Consider the following 14,461-nt stretch of genomic DNA (forward strand, 5'->3'; position numbering starts at 1 on the left):
ATAGTAAAAAAAAAAAAAAACAATAATAATAATAATAATAAGTTCCTCGACACCAATTTAACGTAACGTTAACCAGGACCACAAGGGTCAGCACTTAACCTACGATGGAGGATGTCTTTAACGACACTAATGAATTTATTGATGTTGCGACAGAATATGTCCACAAGTAAGTGGTTGCTCTTTGCCATCTCGTTATATTGACGAGCCATCCTGGTCAAAGGGTTGTAAAAAGAGATGTTATTCTTATAAGTTTGAAGGGAAAATAAATTGACTTCGTTAGCTCTACGGGCACTAAATCTAATGTTAAGGCTAATGTGAGCTAGTAGTTCGGGAGAGTCTATAATGGAGTGGGTGATTTTGTAAAGGTAAACTAAGTCGAAGACTATGCGTCTGGATTCTAATGGTTGAACTTTAAATTTCAGGAGTCTATCGCAATAATTTAAGTTAGACCGGCCAGGTTTTATACGATAACATAAAATTCTGAGAAATTTCCTCTGAATTCGTTCAATATCGTCAATGTGCACCTTATAATTCGGCGACCATATAGGACTACCGTATTCTAATATACTTCTTACGAGGCTGAAGTATAAGTACAAGGTGCTACGAGGATTTTTAAAACCTTTTGTGGATCTAAGAATAAAACCCAGTAGATGGTTTGCTTTAGACGTGATGTGACTATAGTGGGCACGGAATGAAAGCTTGTCATCGAACAGGATACCTAGGTCTTTTGCAACATCTGATCTGTTAACTAATTGACCATCTATGACGTAGTTCCATACGATTTTGTTTCGTTTATTAGTAAACGATATGACAAAACACTTGTCTATATTTAAATACATGTAGTTCGTCTTGCACCATTGTGATACGGTATTGATATCACGCTGTAATGTTAAGCAGTCATCTAAATTAGTAATAGAAGTAAATATTTTTAAGTCATCTGCATATAAGAGACAATTGCAGGACAGTTGTTGAATAAGGTCATTAATAAAAACTACGAAGAATAATGGCCCTAAGTGGGAACCCTGAGGTACTCCCGATGTAACTGCGATAGGTGCAGAGATGAAGCCCTTTAACGCAACCAACTGAGTTCTAGAGTCTAGGTATGAGCAGATCCATCTATATAAACTGCCGTGGATACCATGTGACGCTAACTTATGACAGAGCAGATGGTGATTTACTTTGTCAAAAGCCTTAGAGAAGTCAGTGTAAACAGAGTCAACTTGGCCACCTGTGGCAAACACTTGACAGAGATAGTTTTTGTATTCCAGAAGGTTAGTGACCGTAGACCTGTTTCTAACAAAACCATGTTGCTTGTCTGAAAGAACAGGCTTAAAATGACTGAACAGATGAGTATACATCACTGACTCAAATAATTTAGCAGCGCAAGATAAAATACTTATCGGTCTATAGTTTTTACAATTGGACTTATCACCACTTTTATAAATAGGTATTATGTGGGCAGTTTTCCAGCGCTTAGGAAACACACCACTAGTTAACGATTTATTAAAGAGAACACATAATGGAATGGACAACTCCTTTCCGCAACTTTTTATGAAAATAGGAGGCAGAAGGTCAGGACCCGCCCCTTTGTTAATATCCAAACTATCTATTTTACGTTTGATATCTGTAACCGTAATAGAAAAGCCAGATAATATATTAAAATACGTGTTATTTACAGCACCAGATTGGTCAGTGTATATAGTTTTATTAGTTTTATCGTCAAAAACTGAACCAAAGTATCGCGAAAAAAGGTCACATATCCCCTGACCGTCTGTCTCAGAAGTATTTTCAAGTGTCATGGTGTGAGGCACTGAAATATGGCCTTTACGATTATTCACAAATCTCCAAAATGATTTTATGTCCTTGACCAACGAGTCCTCGATGGATGCGATATACTTGTCGTAACAAATCTTGGTAAGAAATTTGCATCTCTCCCTCAGCAAAGAGAAAACGTCGTAATCGCGGGGATTCCCAAACCTCTTAAACCGTTTATGATATAAGTTTTTTTCTTTATTACATTTAATTAAGGATTTGCTGTACCAGACTGGATAAGATGAGAATTTGCTACAACAACTTGGTGTATTTCTTGATATTATTTCAAATAAAAGCTCATAAAAAGCTTCGGTGCACTCATCAATACAAGGGGACGATAAGATTTCGGACCAGTTCACAGACTGGAGTTCAGATTTAATGTTTTCAAAATTACATTTAGCAAAATTAAGCCGTTTAATGTTAGCGCGTTGAAGCCCTTTAGAAATCTGAATCGGAGAAAGAGTAATCAAAATTGCGGGATGATTTTTATCTAACAAACTTAATGCAAGTGTTTCATTGACACTTATACAATCTATATTAGAAAGCACCAAATCCAACAAGCGAGCGTTTGCATTTGTGATAAAGTTATGCTGTTTTAGATTACACAGTGACATTAATTCATTTAGTAGAAGGAGCTTCTTACTCGGGTTAGGGGAAATTGACAGAGAGGGATTAATCGAATCAGAGTAATCAGGTGTGTTAAAATCACCAATTAATAAGAAATTATCCAAAGGGAAACGATTAAGAAGTAAATTTTGGCAATGGCTATAAAAGAGTTCAAGCTTGTTAATTCTAATATCAGGAGGCAAATAGCAAACACATAAATTTATTCGAGAAGTGTCACGTGCTTCAGGAATAAGAGTAACCCAGACATCCTCCATATCACTATCCCACGATGCTTGACGGATGACCTGGTATTTTTTATGGACGGCGAGTAAAACTCCACCTCCCTCGGTTTTAGCACTGGAGGAATCCGCACGATCTCGTCTGAAGAGATTGTAACGGGCGTCAACAACTTCGCCATCGAAAACACTCATATTTAAGTTCGTTTCCGTCAAGCATATAATATCGAAGTTAGAATTTAACAGATTTAAAGAAAATTGAGTTAACTTGCTACGAATTCTGTTTACATTTTGATAAAATATATTAATCATTGTGGAAATAACGTGTGATTCAGTATATAAAAACAAAAATTGATCAAGTAACTTACTAAGCAATGATAAACAAACAAATTAGTAGTAGTAATAACAATTAAGACAATTTAGTGAAGGAATCATGACTTTTAATTAGAATGGCCGGGCTTGATTCATCCTTACGAACATAAATTTGGCCATATCGCACCCAAACAAACCTGTAGTTCTTGTCAGTAGAAAATTTACGTGCCGCATGGTGTAACTCTTTAGCTTCAGGAGACAAATGTTCAGACAAGTATATCCTGCTCGACGACGAGCCGCCAATACCAATATCGGTAGTAGATAGTTTGGTGTCAGGGTGGGACTTATTGAAGCGAGTCAACGCAGACAAGAGTGTATCACGCTGACGCTGCGTTGAGAGGGTAACTAGTATGTTTCGCGGCCTTTTGGAGTTTGAGTCCATCTTAGCTACACGACGACATGCTTTAACATCACTCTCAGATACCACAACATTTAAACACTCACAGAGTTTTTTGAATAACTCCATCAGATTCTCAGTCTTGCTTTCGGGTACCTCGTGAATCTCGAGGTTTAAGTCACGTGAAATCTTTTCAACTGTAAATAAACGACTCTGGAGTTTTGATAACGTGTTTTGAGATTTCGTAAGTTCAGTCTCGAGTACCCTGATTCGATTGTCTTTGTCTGCAATATTTGACTTCAAATCATTTTGTTCTAAGATGATAAAATCCGTTGTCGTCGTGAAGTCAGCCTTTACCAACTCAACAGCCCGGCTAACCTCGTCGGTCACCATGTCCTTCAAGTCCTTTCTAAGCGCGGACCGTAGATTTAGCATAAACGATGAGTCAGGGGACAGTTTCAAGTCTATAAGTTTGCTAATACTGTGAGTTTATTATGAGAATTATTTAATAGACGTCAAACTAATATATCTAGTATAGTTATATATCTAGTTAGTATATATTAACTAGTATATATAGGTACATAACTCGTTGATTTCAAAACAACATGCCATATTTATCATTATAAATAAACAGCATTACTTGTTGCTACTGTGTTATTATATCGATGAATCTATATCATATACAAGTAACAAAATCATATTTAGGTATATCTAATATATTAATGCCAATATTTCAAAATGTATAATGATGATCCTTATTAAAAAAGAAACTAAATAGTTAATTCAAAACCATATTATTTCTAAGTAACTCGATAGTTGATTTGTATTTACACAAAGTTACATAATCGAATGATTGAATAAATTCTATAAAAGTAATAAAAAACCATATCTAAGAGACCGTTACTACGGGAACACAATCAAATATATAAGGAATATATAAAAGTACTTACCGATTCCCCCAGTCGAGTTTAGCGACGAGTTTAAGCCGTAATGCCCTCGTCTGATCTTGGGTTAATGTACCAGTAAGTAACGCCCGTCGGCCACTTAGCAATTCCCGCATCACTTTCGCTACAGCACTGAACCTATATGTTTCCCGCTCCTGAAAAACAAATAATTTTTTTTTTAATAAACTTGTTTACTTCAAAATCAGTTAATTGGCTTCTAAAATAGCAACATTAATACTCTTCTCATAACTACACATATTTATTTTTTTAAAAATTTAAAATAAATATTTATTTGAGAAAAATAATTATTTAAAAGTTGTGGGCTCATATTTTAATCTATAAGTATTATGAAGAGTATGTATATGTACATACTCACATTATATATAAAATTTAATGTGAGTTTATACTACTGAATTAAAGTCCATTTAGAAAATGTGGAAAACAATACTTGTTTCATGTAAATCAAATCCACTATATATCTATAAAACATAACATTCAATGTAGGAGTATCTTTCTACTTAAGTATTTTTTAAAGGCAACCATGGTTATTAACTTTGTATCATAACAAAAAAAAATAGTAAAGCAGTGGCGCTACAACCCCTTTTAAGTCTTGGCCTCAGATTTTTGAATCTGACTCATGATAATATTTAAATTTAGGCAGGTAGGTGATTAGTCTCCAGTGCCTGACACACGTCGTCGACTATTTGGGTCTAAGACATGTCGGTTTCTGAACGATGTTTGCCTTCTCTGTTCGAGCAAATGATAAATGCGGACATAGAAAGAAAATCCATTGGTGCATAGCCGGGGACCTACAACCTATGGTATGGTATGAGAGTTGCACGCTGAAGGCACTAGGTCAACACTGCTCTTGTATTCTAACAACCAGCAATAAATATTGTTCTTCCAGGAATCACCGCCAACCATATCAGTGAGTGCACTTAATCACTAAGCAAAGAAGGCAGTCAACATAACTATGACAAAATATACAATATCTTATGAATGAGTTCATTAATTTTGTTAATAATTATTTTGCTAAACCACTACAAAAAACTGATTATTATGCTGATTTATTCTCACTAGCATTATACAGTGTAAAAATTTAACAAAAACATGAAGGCTATTGAAGGATACTTCAATAAAATATGATTCACACAAGCATAAATATATTTAAGCTTTATTATTATAATAATGTAAAAAAAAATGACAACTGGTCTTTAAATTATTTGCCATACATTAGGTATTTAAATCTGATTAGGGAGCCATTATTCTAATAATAGTTAAAACCCAAGGAAACACTTTTGAAATTGGTGCTGACATAAGTTAAAGGTAAACTAGCCTAGATACATATTCATGTGTTTCCTGACATTGTTATAATTTCTTAATATTATTTTAATATAACAATAATTCAGTTAAATATTCCCAAATATGATAGTACTAAAAATACATACAACATAAAGTTTCTTCCACAGTCGAGCCCATTCCCTAAGCACACAGGCTATTTCTCGAACTAATGGGTCATCTTTTAACTCTGCCACAGCTGATAAGCCAGAGCCTTTGATGGTGCATGGTCTAATAGTCACCACACAGCATGGAAATATGCCCCATGCTGATCTGTTTTTAGTGCTGAATCCTCTGAACCAGCCTGCAATAATATACTCATAAAATTATTTAACCAACATTCATATACAATAAATTGACATATTCATATTTTGTAAAAATAAGTTATTGTGTCTCTAGAACATTGAAAGTTGTAAGTCTTTGGGTTTTAGAGATAACTGTTCAAAGGTATTATATAATATAAAGAAGATATTCTTAAATCCCAACTGTAGTTTGCAGAAAATAAAAGATTTAAATATAATATTTTTTTTATAATGTAATAATGTAAAATAATGTTTGTTTGTTTGTTTGTTCCGTTTCATAAATCTTTTTGTTATATAATGTATCATGTTTTCCATCTGTGGCTATATTCTCAGTGTATTTGTTTGCTATTATATATAATTTATGTAAGCTGTAGGAGTACAAAATAAATAAATAAATAAATACTGAATAATTTACCTCCATTTTCTTCCAGGATTTGTACAGTCTCTCCAATTTCTAAGGGTAAGCCCGATTTAACATCTCCTTTCCAATTGTATACAGCTGAAATTGTTATGAGAACGGATCATGGTCAAAACAAATAATCATTTAAGAATACAAGCATGTAATAAAAACAAACTCATGGATGAAATTGTTATATATATAAATATAAAATAAAACTATGCATCGGGAAGTGCTAATTCAAGTTTCGGAAGCTAGTCATGTTTTAAATTCATATCAGGCTCTTTACATTTCCTGTAATAGTGCAGGATGTGATCAAAACGTCTTACTTACCAACTCCAAGTTTAGGAGTTTTTAAAGGGATCCACATTTTTATATCACTGCACTACTCAGACACAATATTCAAAACATTATGAAATAATGCCCGATGCAGGTTCAACACTTAACAAAAAACATTTCTATGTACATTTATGTACATGAATCGCGATAGCCGATCTCGCAGACAATAAAGAATATTATTGTCGCTGCTGAGTATTGTCAAAATAAATTTGATAGCTGACGGTATACCTTTAAAATAAACTTTTCCTATTCTGTGTATGACCAATAGTTTAATTGTTTTTGACCGTAGATGATAGAGATAAATTTTAAAACTATGTTTAATAAGAAATGTCAAAGTCAAATCAAACGGCCGTCGACCGTCGAAACTACTTTACATATACCTTAATACCTAATAGGCTAATAGTAATACCACCATTACTAACAGTAACACTACTGTCTAGTGTCTACGTCTATAATTAGTGATTAGTGTCTAACTACTAAGTTACCAAAGGTCAAGAAATATTATCTTATAAAAATAATATGTTAAATTTTTCCTTTATCGCAATTTAATAATAGAGCAATGTCTGACGATTTTATACCTTTAAATCAAAGCACGCCCGTCCAGGATAGGTGGAATGGGCGAAACCATAATGGGTTCAACAAGACTGTGCATCAGCAAAATAATAGTTACAGACGTAACAGTAATCAAAAATGGATGAATAATTCTCACAGAAGCAGTAGTTTTGGAGTAAGTTGAGAACACTACTGCACTTCTTTAGGTGACGCGGAATTTCGTGTTAAATTTAATAGAGACGATGAAGTTCCCCAAAATTAGTTGCAATTTAAATTTTCTGTATTAAAAGATATTATATATTGAATTAATGGTTATGCCATATTTTCAGAGTGAAAGTAATAGCAGCTATACAAGAGACACTAAAATAAGTATAGATGCATACCTCCACCCATCAATGTTACAAGATCCCTGGGCACACCTTCGAAGAAATAATTAACTAACTAGGAGAATTAATCATTAATTTTGTATTTTAAGGATCTCATTAAGCTGTATAAAATAATGAATGTAACTGAAACACTGAGAAATTAATTGAGTAAAATAATGAAGGGTAAGATTTAGCTCAAAGTATCTGAAATATAACATTCAGGAGTCGTACTCAATGGAGAAACCTACTAAATGTAGCAGATATTTACCATAAATCTTACCCTGAGACTCATTCTAGTTTTATTATAATCTCAAGCCACAGTTACTTATTCTGTGAAACCATTGAACTTTTTAGTTTATTTCACTTTATAAAATAAGTTTAATATAAATTAGAACATCTTCAGTATAAATAATTGCGTGTGCATTTTTATATTTTTATGAGACCATATGATGAGATACAGATTTATTTTATCTATCTATATTTTACTGACGGGATTTGTCTTTTACATGACACTATGTCTTAAAAATGTTTTCCTCTTAAATCTATTTATGAAATTTTTAGTGCAATCCACAACTGTGTCAATATTAGAAAGAAAGGCTATAGAAAAAGATTTTAAAAGAGCTCGTGATAATGACCACTACAATAATACCGTATACTTATGGTTTGATTGGTCCATCACACTCACACAATGCTTGACTGAAAGCATCAGAGTCGTGCAGTGGATGCATAGCTCTCATAGATCTCCTTTCGCTATCGCATTTGTAAGCAACACTAAGAGCAGAACATCTGAGTGGGCAAACCACATAGCGCGCATACACCTGGAGGCTCCTTGAATGTAGACCTCGGGAGAACAAAAGACAAGGCGGTTGCACACCACCTAGGTGGACTGATGGAAGTTGGTTGAGTGTGTGCCATGTGTGGGCGTACTGGTGGAAAATAGTGGAGGCCTATGTCCAGAAATGGGGCAAAAAAGTGGCTGATGATAATAGATGGCTTTATAACTATTTTCAATAGCTTTAAAAGTACATGTTATGAACTACTTGACACAAGTGTATACACTTAACGTACGACTAGCGTGAATTCCAATAAATATGAAAAGAAAGCTTTCACACGCAGTAACTAGAATACTTTGTTTAATACGACGTTATTATCAAATTCAATTTATTTTTATACCAATAAAGATTTTCATCTATATATTTCTATGTTGTTACTGAACTTCTCTTAAATGGATAGACCAATTCAAGTATATGCGTTTGGGTGGCGCCCTGGATGGCTTAGATTCACAAATCAGCAGGTCCGGCAGATGGCGCTGTATTCGATACTTTCACAGTTTATTTAAATCCTAATCGCATAAAATGCACACGACCACATCTGTCGGGTCCGCTAGTATTCTGTAATAAGTAAATTTTTATAACATTTCTGAAAACAATATTGGTTTAGTATAAAGACAATATGAAAAAAGGAAAGCCAAATTTAGTGTTTGTACAGTCTAAGAACAATGCCGCATAGTTATATAAAAATAATAGGATAGAAGGCCAGTGTTGTTTCATGTTTTTTATTATAGCATATTGTTGGCTTACCATGTGGTGTCCTTTTTCTAAAAATAGGTAAAAATAGGTTTTCCGTCCATTTGATTGTTTGTTATAAATTCTCACACCATAATATTTAAGGTTGGCTACGCACAAATTGGAAATTATCAGTAAAATCCATCAATCTGCTTAGCTCCTTCTCTATCTTCCTTTATATCTATCCTTTGGATGCAACGTATCCCTAACATTATTGAGAAATTATATAAAATCGTGACTTACTTATCCATTATACCTTTAATGAAATATGTTTCGTGCGATTCTTTATGTCTATGTTTAATGTTATAATAATTTATGTAGTTATGCACTTCTTATTCTGCGTGTTATTTCTACGAGAATGTAAGTGCGTGCAGTGATAGAGGACAAATCTTTGTTTTTATTTTATTTCATTATCATTAATTTACTAATAATTACTTAGAATGTCATTTGGAAAACGTGTAAAACAAAAATTAAAAGAATGGCGAGAGTTTATTGCCGATTCTTTTCTTCCGTTTTTCGCTACGCATTTGAGAACTGGCAGTAAATGTAAAATTAGAAGCATTTAATAAAAATGAATAAACTATTTTATTTTAATTTTTCCTTACAGTCGTTGCCTGATCGTTCGTAAGCAATGTGGCCACTCGTTGCCTTCATTGTTTAATTACTCCCAATTAAAATGATTTCTTGCAACGCAACTTCGAAGTGTAAAATAACAATAAAGCGCAGGTAATAGTACGAGGCTGCAGAATTAGTGTGCTCATCGGTTATTTGCTAAAATTTATATGTATATTTATAATTAGGACAATGTATATTGGCAAATCTAGACCATAACTAAATCGATGCATTTTCCTCAAAATGGAGAAGCCCGCAATATTTTCACACAACTCAAAAAGGGAGTCTTTGAATTAAAGAAGTCACGTGGGTCTGCAGCGCGAATATACAATAAATACATAATTGAGACAAATAAAATTGATTGAACAACACAAACTAAACATAATTGCTAATAAAACTGCAAGGTTGCTAAAGGATTCGTCGAAAGGTCTCTTTGGAGTAAAATAATAAAAGCCTTATAACTGTTTAAATAATACTAATAAATCTGTAAGTACAGGGCTCTTAAGAGCTCTTTTAACATTCGCTCGAACGGTGTAGAAAATAATTGTGAGAAATCCGGCTTGCCTTAGACCCAAAAAGACGACGGTGTGTATCAGAAACAGGAGGTTGATCACCTACTTGCCTATTACTATAGAAATCTGAGGCCGAGACCTAAAATTGTTGTAGCGCCACTGTTTTTTACACGCCACTTAAGATTTGCACCAAAACGATGACAATTTACTAAAATTTGTTGACGTCAGTTGCATGATTTTCAATATAACACACACAGGCATTTATTAAATACAAATTACTCTGCTCTCTTATTTACATCCGATTTTCGGAGTCATTAAAAACTCAATCAACATGTCAATCAAGATATGAAACTACATTTGAATTGGTCAATTATATTGGGGTGGCTTTTGCGATATTATGGGGTGTAATGATATACTGAATACCGTATTGTATTTTCTTTTTTGGATTAAATATGTATTCTCATCGTATACCCACTTTGTAATGGACCTAAGTATGTTCACAAAATAAATTAACTAATACCTAGGTTAAGTCAGTTAGTTAAGATTTAAAAATGTGAATATTTATTTATTTTGACTTCATTCGAATTTATTGTATTTATTTTTATAAAGGCACACTAACCAAATACCACATACAAAAACAATATATGCATGTGCATCAATGACAAGTTATGAACACACCCTATGCAGGTGTTAGAGCTGCTTCTGAGACTTACTATGTATGTAATTACTAATTACACACTTTATTCATTCACTCACACACTCACTCATGCACTCAGTCGTGTTGATAACAGTTGAAAAAACAAAAGTAAATAAAATAAAAGATGTAATTATTTTAAGGAATTTAGAATTAAGTTAAAGGAAAACGTTCAAATGATAAAATAGACAAGAAAATATATAATTTTTAACTAGAAACACAAAAAGGCGATTTTAAAGTTTTATATATTTCTACTCAACAATTTTTGTCATTGGTGACGGAAAGACAATGGCTGCAGCTTCTTACGTATCTTCTACATATATACATTATCATTAAATAAAAGGAGAGTAATGGCTGGCTTGTTGCTATCAAGCGATCTCTTCCAGGCTAGGCAAAAATATTTGATAATTTGAGCGCAAGAAGTGCAAAATTACATTCGACCATTTAGACAAAACTAATGAAACCAAACAAAACAATTAAAATATATGTTAACAGTGAAGAGGACAATAATAAAAAAATATTAATATAGTTCGTGCTACGTCTCTCTTCTGAATTCCTATAGCATTGTTATTGTGCAGTTAAGTATCTATAGATACATACAAGAATGTTTCTTTACCTTTCAGAAGTAACTAATACCAATTGAAGCCGTGAACATAATGTTTAATGAAAGTGACGTCTTTATCTCAGATAAATAAGCGAAACTAAAAAACCTATAGATACTCTACAACAAAGAATTGTTTGTTTGCCTTTCAGATGTAACTAATTAGAAACAATTAAAAACGTAAAAATAATGTCCTATCAGCATGTCAGAATCTCAAATAAACAAACAAATATAAAAAAACAATTTAGAAAATTGCTGCAATCAGTTCTTCTGAAGGACTAAATCAGTTCCACGCCATTTGGAAATTAAGGATTTGTGTCGGGGTATTGTATTGTTCAGTTGGCAATTTTTATAGAATATAATTACGTATAGGTTCACTTAAAAATCTTAACAGATTTCATTTTAGTTGGCAAAGTTTATAAATGTCTGTTCTAAAAGAAATCTAATTGGCTAACACTACAAGATTTTATTAAAAATTCGTTTGACATTTCCGTTGTTTCCCATTGTATTGTTCACTTGAGAGTCCTAACAAATTTAATTTTAGTCAGCGACGTTGATTTAGTGTTGCTAAAAAAGAAATTGTATTTTTATTTATTCCTTTTTTGTTGCTTATTCATATACACATAACAATTATCTGTGCAAAAAATAACCAAGAAAGTAAAGGCAGTGATAAAAAATCTCGTGGATAAAATGAAAATCGAAAGAATTACCAAACGTTTGCAGATGACGGGAAAAATTCATCAGAATTGTGAAAACAAATATGGAAATCATAGTCCCGTGCCGAAAAGATCATTGAAATTCAATTAATTTCCACGAGGCGAGTGGACGCTCGAAAGTTCGGAGTTTTACCACCCCACATGCGGTTTTGTTCTCGCTTTGTACGGTCCGACGAAGAAAAACCCACCGTAACCCGGCGACTTGTTTGACTTCTGATTTTTATTTTTAATCTGTGACCGACTGAAGTTCTTTAGTGCCGCATGAGCTGTGTTCGTTGTGGGAGTGTTTATGAGACGTTGTTGCAATTTTGTAAGTACCCTGGCTTGGCGGATAAAACATTCTTAATCAATAGGAAATTATAATATTACAAATATATTTCACATATAGTTTCGTTTCACTGACGTAAATAGGGTAGGTCACCGCTGAATATAATATGCAGACGCTTTTCGATTAAATACTATCTCAGCGTTATCTAGGTCATCGTGACCTTATTAGGTTTTGTAACTTGTTAAGGCCATTAATAGGTCATTAAGCACTTGCATCACACGGAAGTGAATCGCACCAAATAATGACATCGATCGCCAAAAAACTAACCCACATACGCACTGGCAGCGTAGTCGGAATTATTAATCGCGAGGAGTAAAATGTAGGGGTTTGTGGGTGGTCACATGTTACCAACGCTTCGCTTGAAGCGATTAAATTAGCGTTTTCATTTTAGCTTTACGCTGAAACTCAATTTCGTCATAAATAGAGCTTTTAAGCCCACGTAGTTGCTTTGAGCACATATTATGAGTGGATTAATGTTATAGCGAAATTTGTTAAAATGCTTCGATTCAAATTCAATTATTTTATACAAGGTAAATGTAGCGTGAATATTTAAGAAATAGACAACTATTTTAAAAATAATACTAATGATACAGTTAGCAAAGAAATTTGTTGAAATCAGAGGGTGTCAAAATGAAAAAGTTCATTTTTGGTTTTAAATTTTATACCATTAACGTACGACATTTGCCATTCCGTAACCTGGCTTAAAGTAGCAACAAAAGCGCTTTCTTATGAGTGCATAGTGCTACAAGAGTTATCGGGATTGGGCGCGGCGCAGGGCGCATGCGCGGGCGGGTAGCGGGCACTCCGCGAGGAAGGTTCGCGGGCTCCGGCCGCGTCGACGGGCCCGCGATGCGCGAAGTGCCGGCGTCGCGGCCGCTTCCACAAGCGCCGCGTTAATCGCACCGATGCAGTGGCGAAAATTGACCAGGTTGAAATCTTCGCCGGGCGGACAGTCTCGCGCTCGGAGGATGCTCTGCTGCGGCCGCAGGAAGGTATGCGATACGATCGATAGCGCGCGCCGAAACCTTCGCCCCCCGGCCCGGACGCCGATCCCGTTCGACGACCCCGCTAAGGCCTCTTGTAGACTCTCTGGACGTAAGATTAATTCCCGACACTATTGTTCGTTGAAGAAATTTTTCATTATTTCTTAATAAATCATCAAATCATAGTAAGTAACAGTTTTGTTGGCATACAGGGATTTTGAGGTTATCAACGGGTTACAGACAATATTCAGACTGACCCTTGATTATTATAATTATTTGCTTTTAATAATTTCTTATTTATTTTATACATTATTCCATTATCCGTTAAATAAACGGTACAAATCGTTTTTAATTCGAATTGAAGATTATGCCTATCGCGCCATCTTGTCGAAGTTATAACATGCGCTAAAGAGAATACTCATACAATTGTACGGTTCATATTAATTGCAACTATTGCCAGTTATTCATATATTAATGTTAATATTATAAATGGCTTTAACGCTAAGATAGCCAACTAGAATAAATTATACAAAAATACGTAACGCTGGAAAATATGAATTAAATTGTATTATAGGAAAACAATCTATTACTGTAAGGAAAATGTAAAAAAATAAATTCATTGATTAATATTATAATGAGATAATTCCAACCAAAACTTAGTGTAGCACATTGTGTAGAGTGTAAAGGGTGTGCTACAATACCGTAGCGGTATTGTAGCACACCCTTTACAGTACAATGGATATAAAATAATTTAAAATATTATTAAATATTATGTATAAGAGATCTAATTTTTATCATACTAAACAAACTACAGATTATAATTGGAAATAATTTAATAGTCATTGAGCTT

At 33.8% G+C, this 14,461-nt stretch overlaps 2 protein-coding genes across 3 annotated transcripts in view; one reads left to right on the forward strand and one right to left on the reverse strand.

Annotated features, from left to right (window-relative positions):
- The window catches only part of LOC110997491 (dedicator of cytokinesis protein 4), a 60,258-nt gene extending 53,386 nt beyond the window's left edge, over positions 1-6,872 (reverse strand). The window contains exons 1-4 of the mRNA XM_022265671.2: positions 6,678-6,872; positions 6,363-6,446; positions 5,756-5,949; positions 4,314-4,462 (exon numbers count right to left, since the gene is read on the reverse strand). Of these exons, the coding sequence (XP_022121363.2) occupies positions 4,314-4,462; positions 5,756-5,949; positions 6,363-6,446; positions 6,678-6,714 (464 nt within the window). The 5' untranslated portion in view covers positions 6,715-6,872. The remainder of the gene's footprint in view (positions 1-4,313; positions 4,463-5,755; positions 5,950-6,362; positions 6,447-6,677) is intronic.
- Positions 6,873-13,444: 6,572 nt separating this feature from the next.
- LOC110998206 (rho GTPase-activating protein 100F) overlaps positions 13,445-14,461 on the forward strand; it is a 35,527-nt gene continuing 34,510 nt past the window's right edge. For both annotated transcript variants that reach the window (XM_022266727.2, XM_045629853.1), the window contains exon 1: positions 13,445-13,620. In XM_022266727.2, the coding sequence (XP_022122419.1) occupies positions 13,534-13,620 (87 nt within the window). In that variant the 5' untranslated portion in view covers positions 13,445-13,533. The remainder of the gene's footprint in view (positions 13,621-14,461) is intronic.

Source organism: Pieris rapae, chromosome 10, assembly GCF_905147795.1.
Source record: "Pieris rapae chromosome 10, ilPieRapa1.1, whole genome shotgun sequence".
NCBI classification, from domain to species: domain Eukaryota; kingdom Metazoa; phylum Arthropoda; class Insecta; order Lepidoptera; family Pieridae; genus Pieris; species Pieris rapae.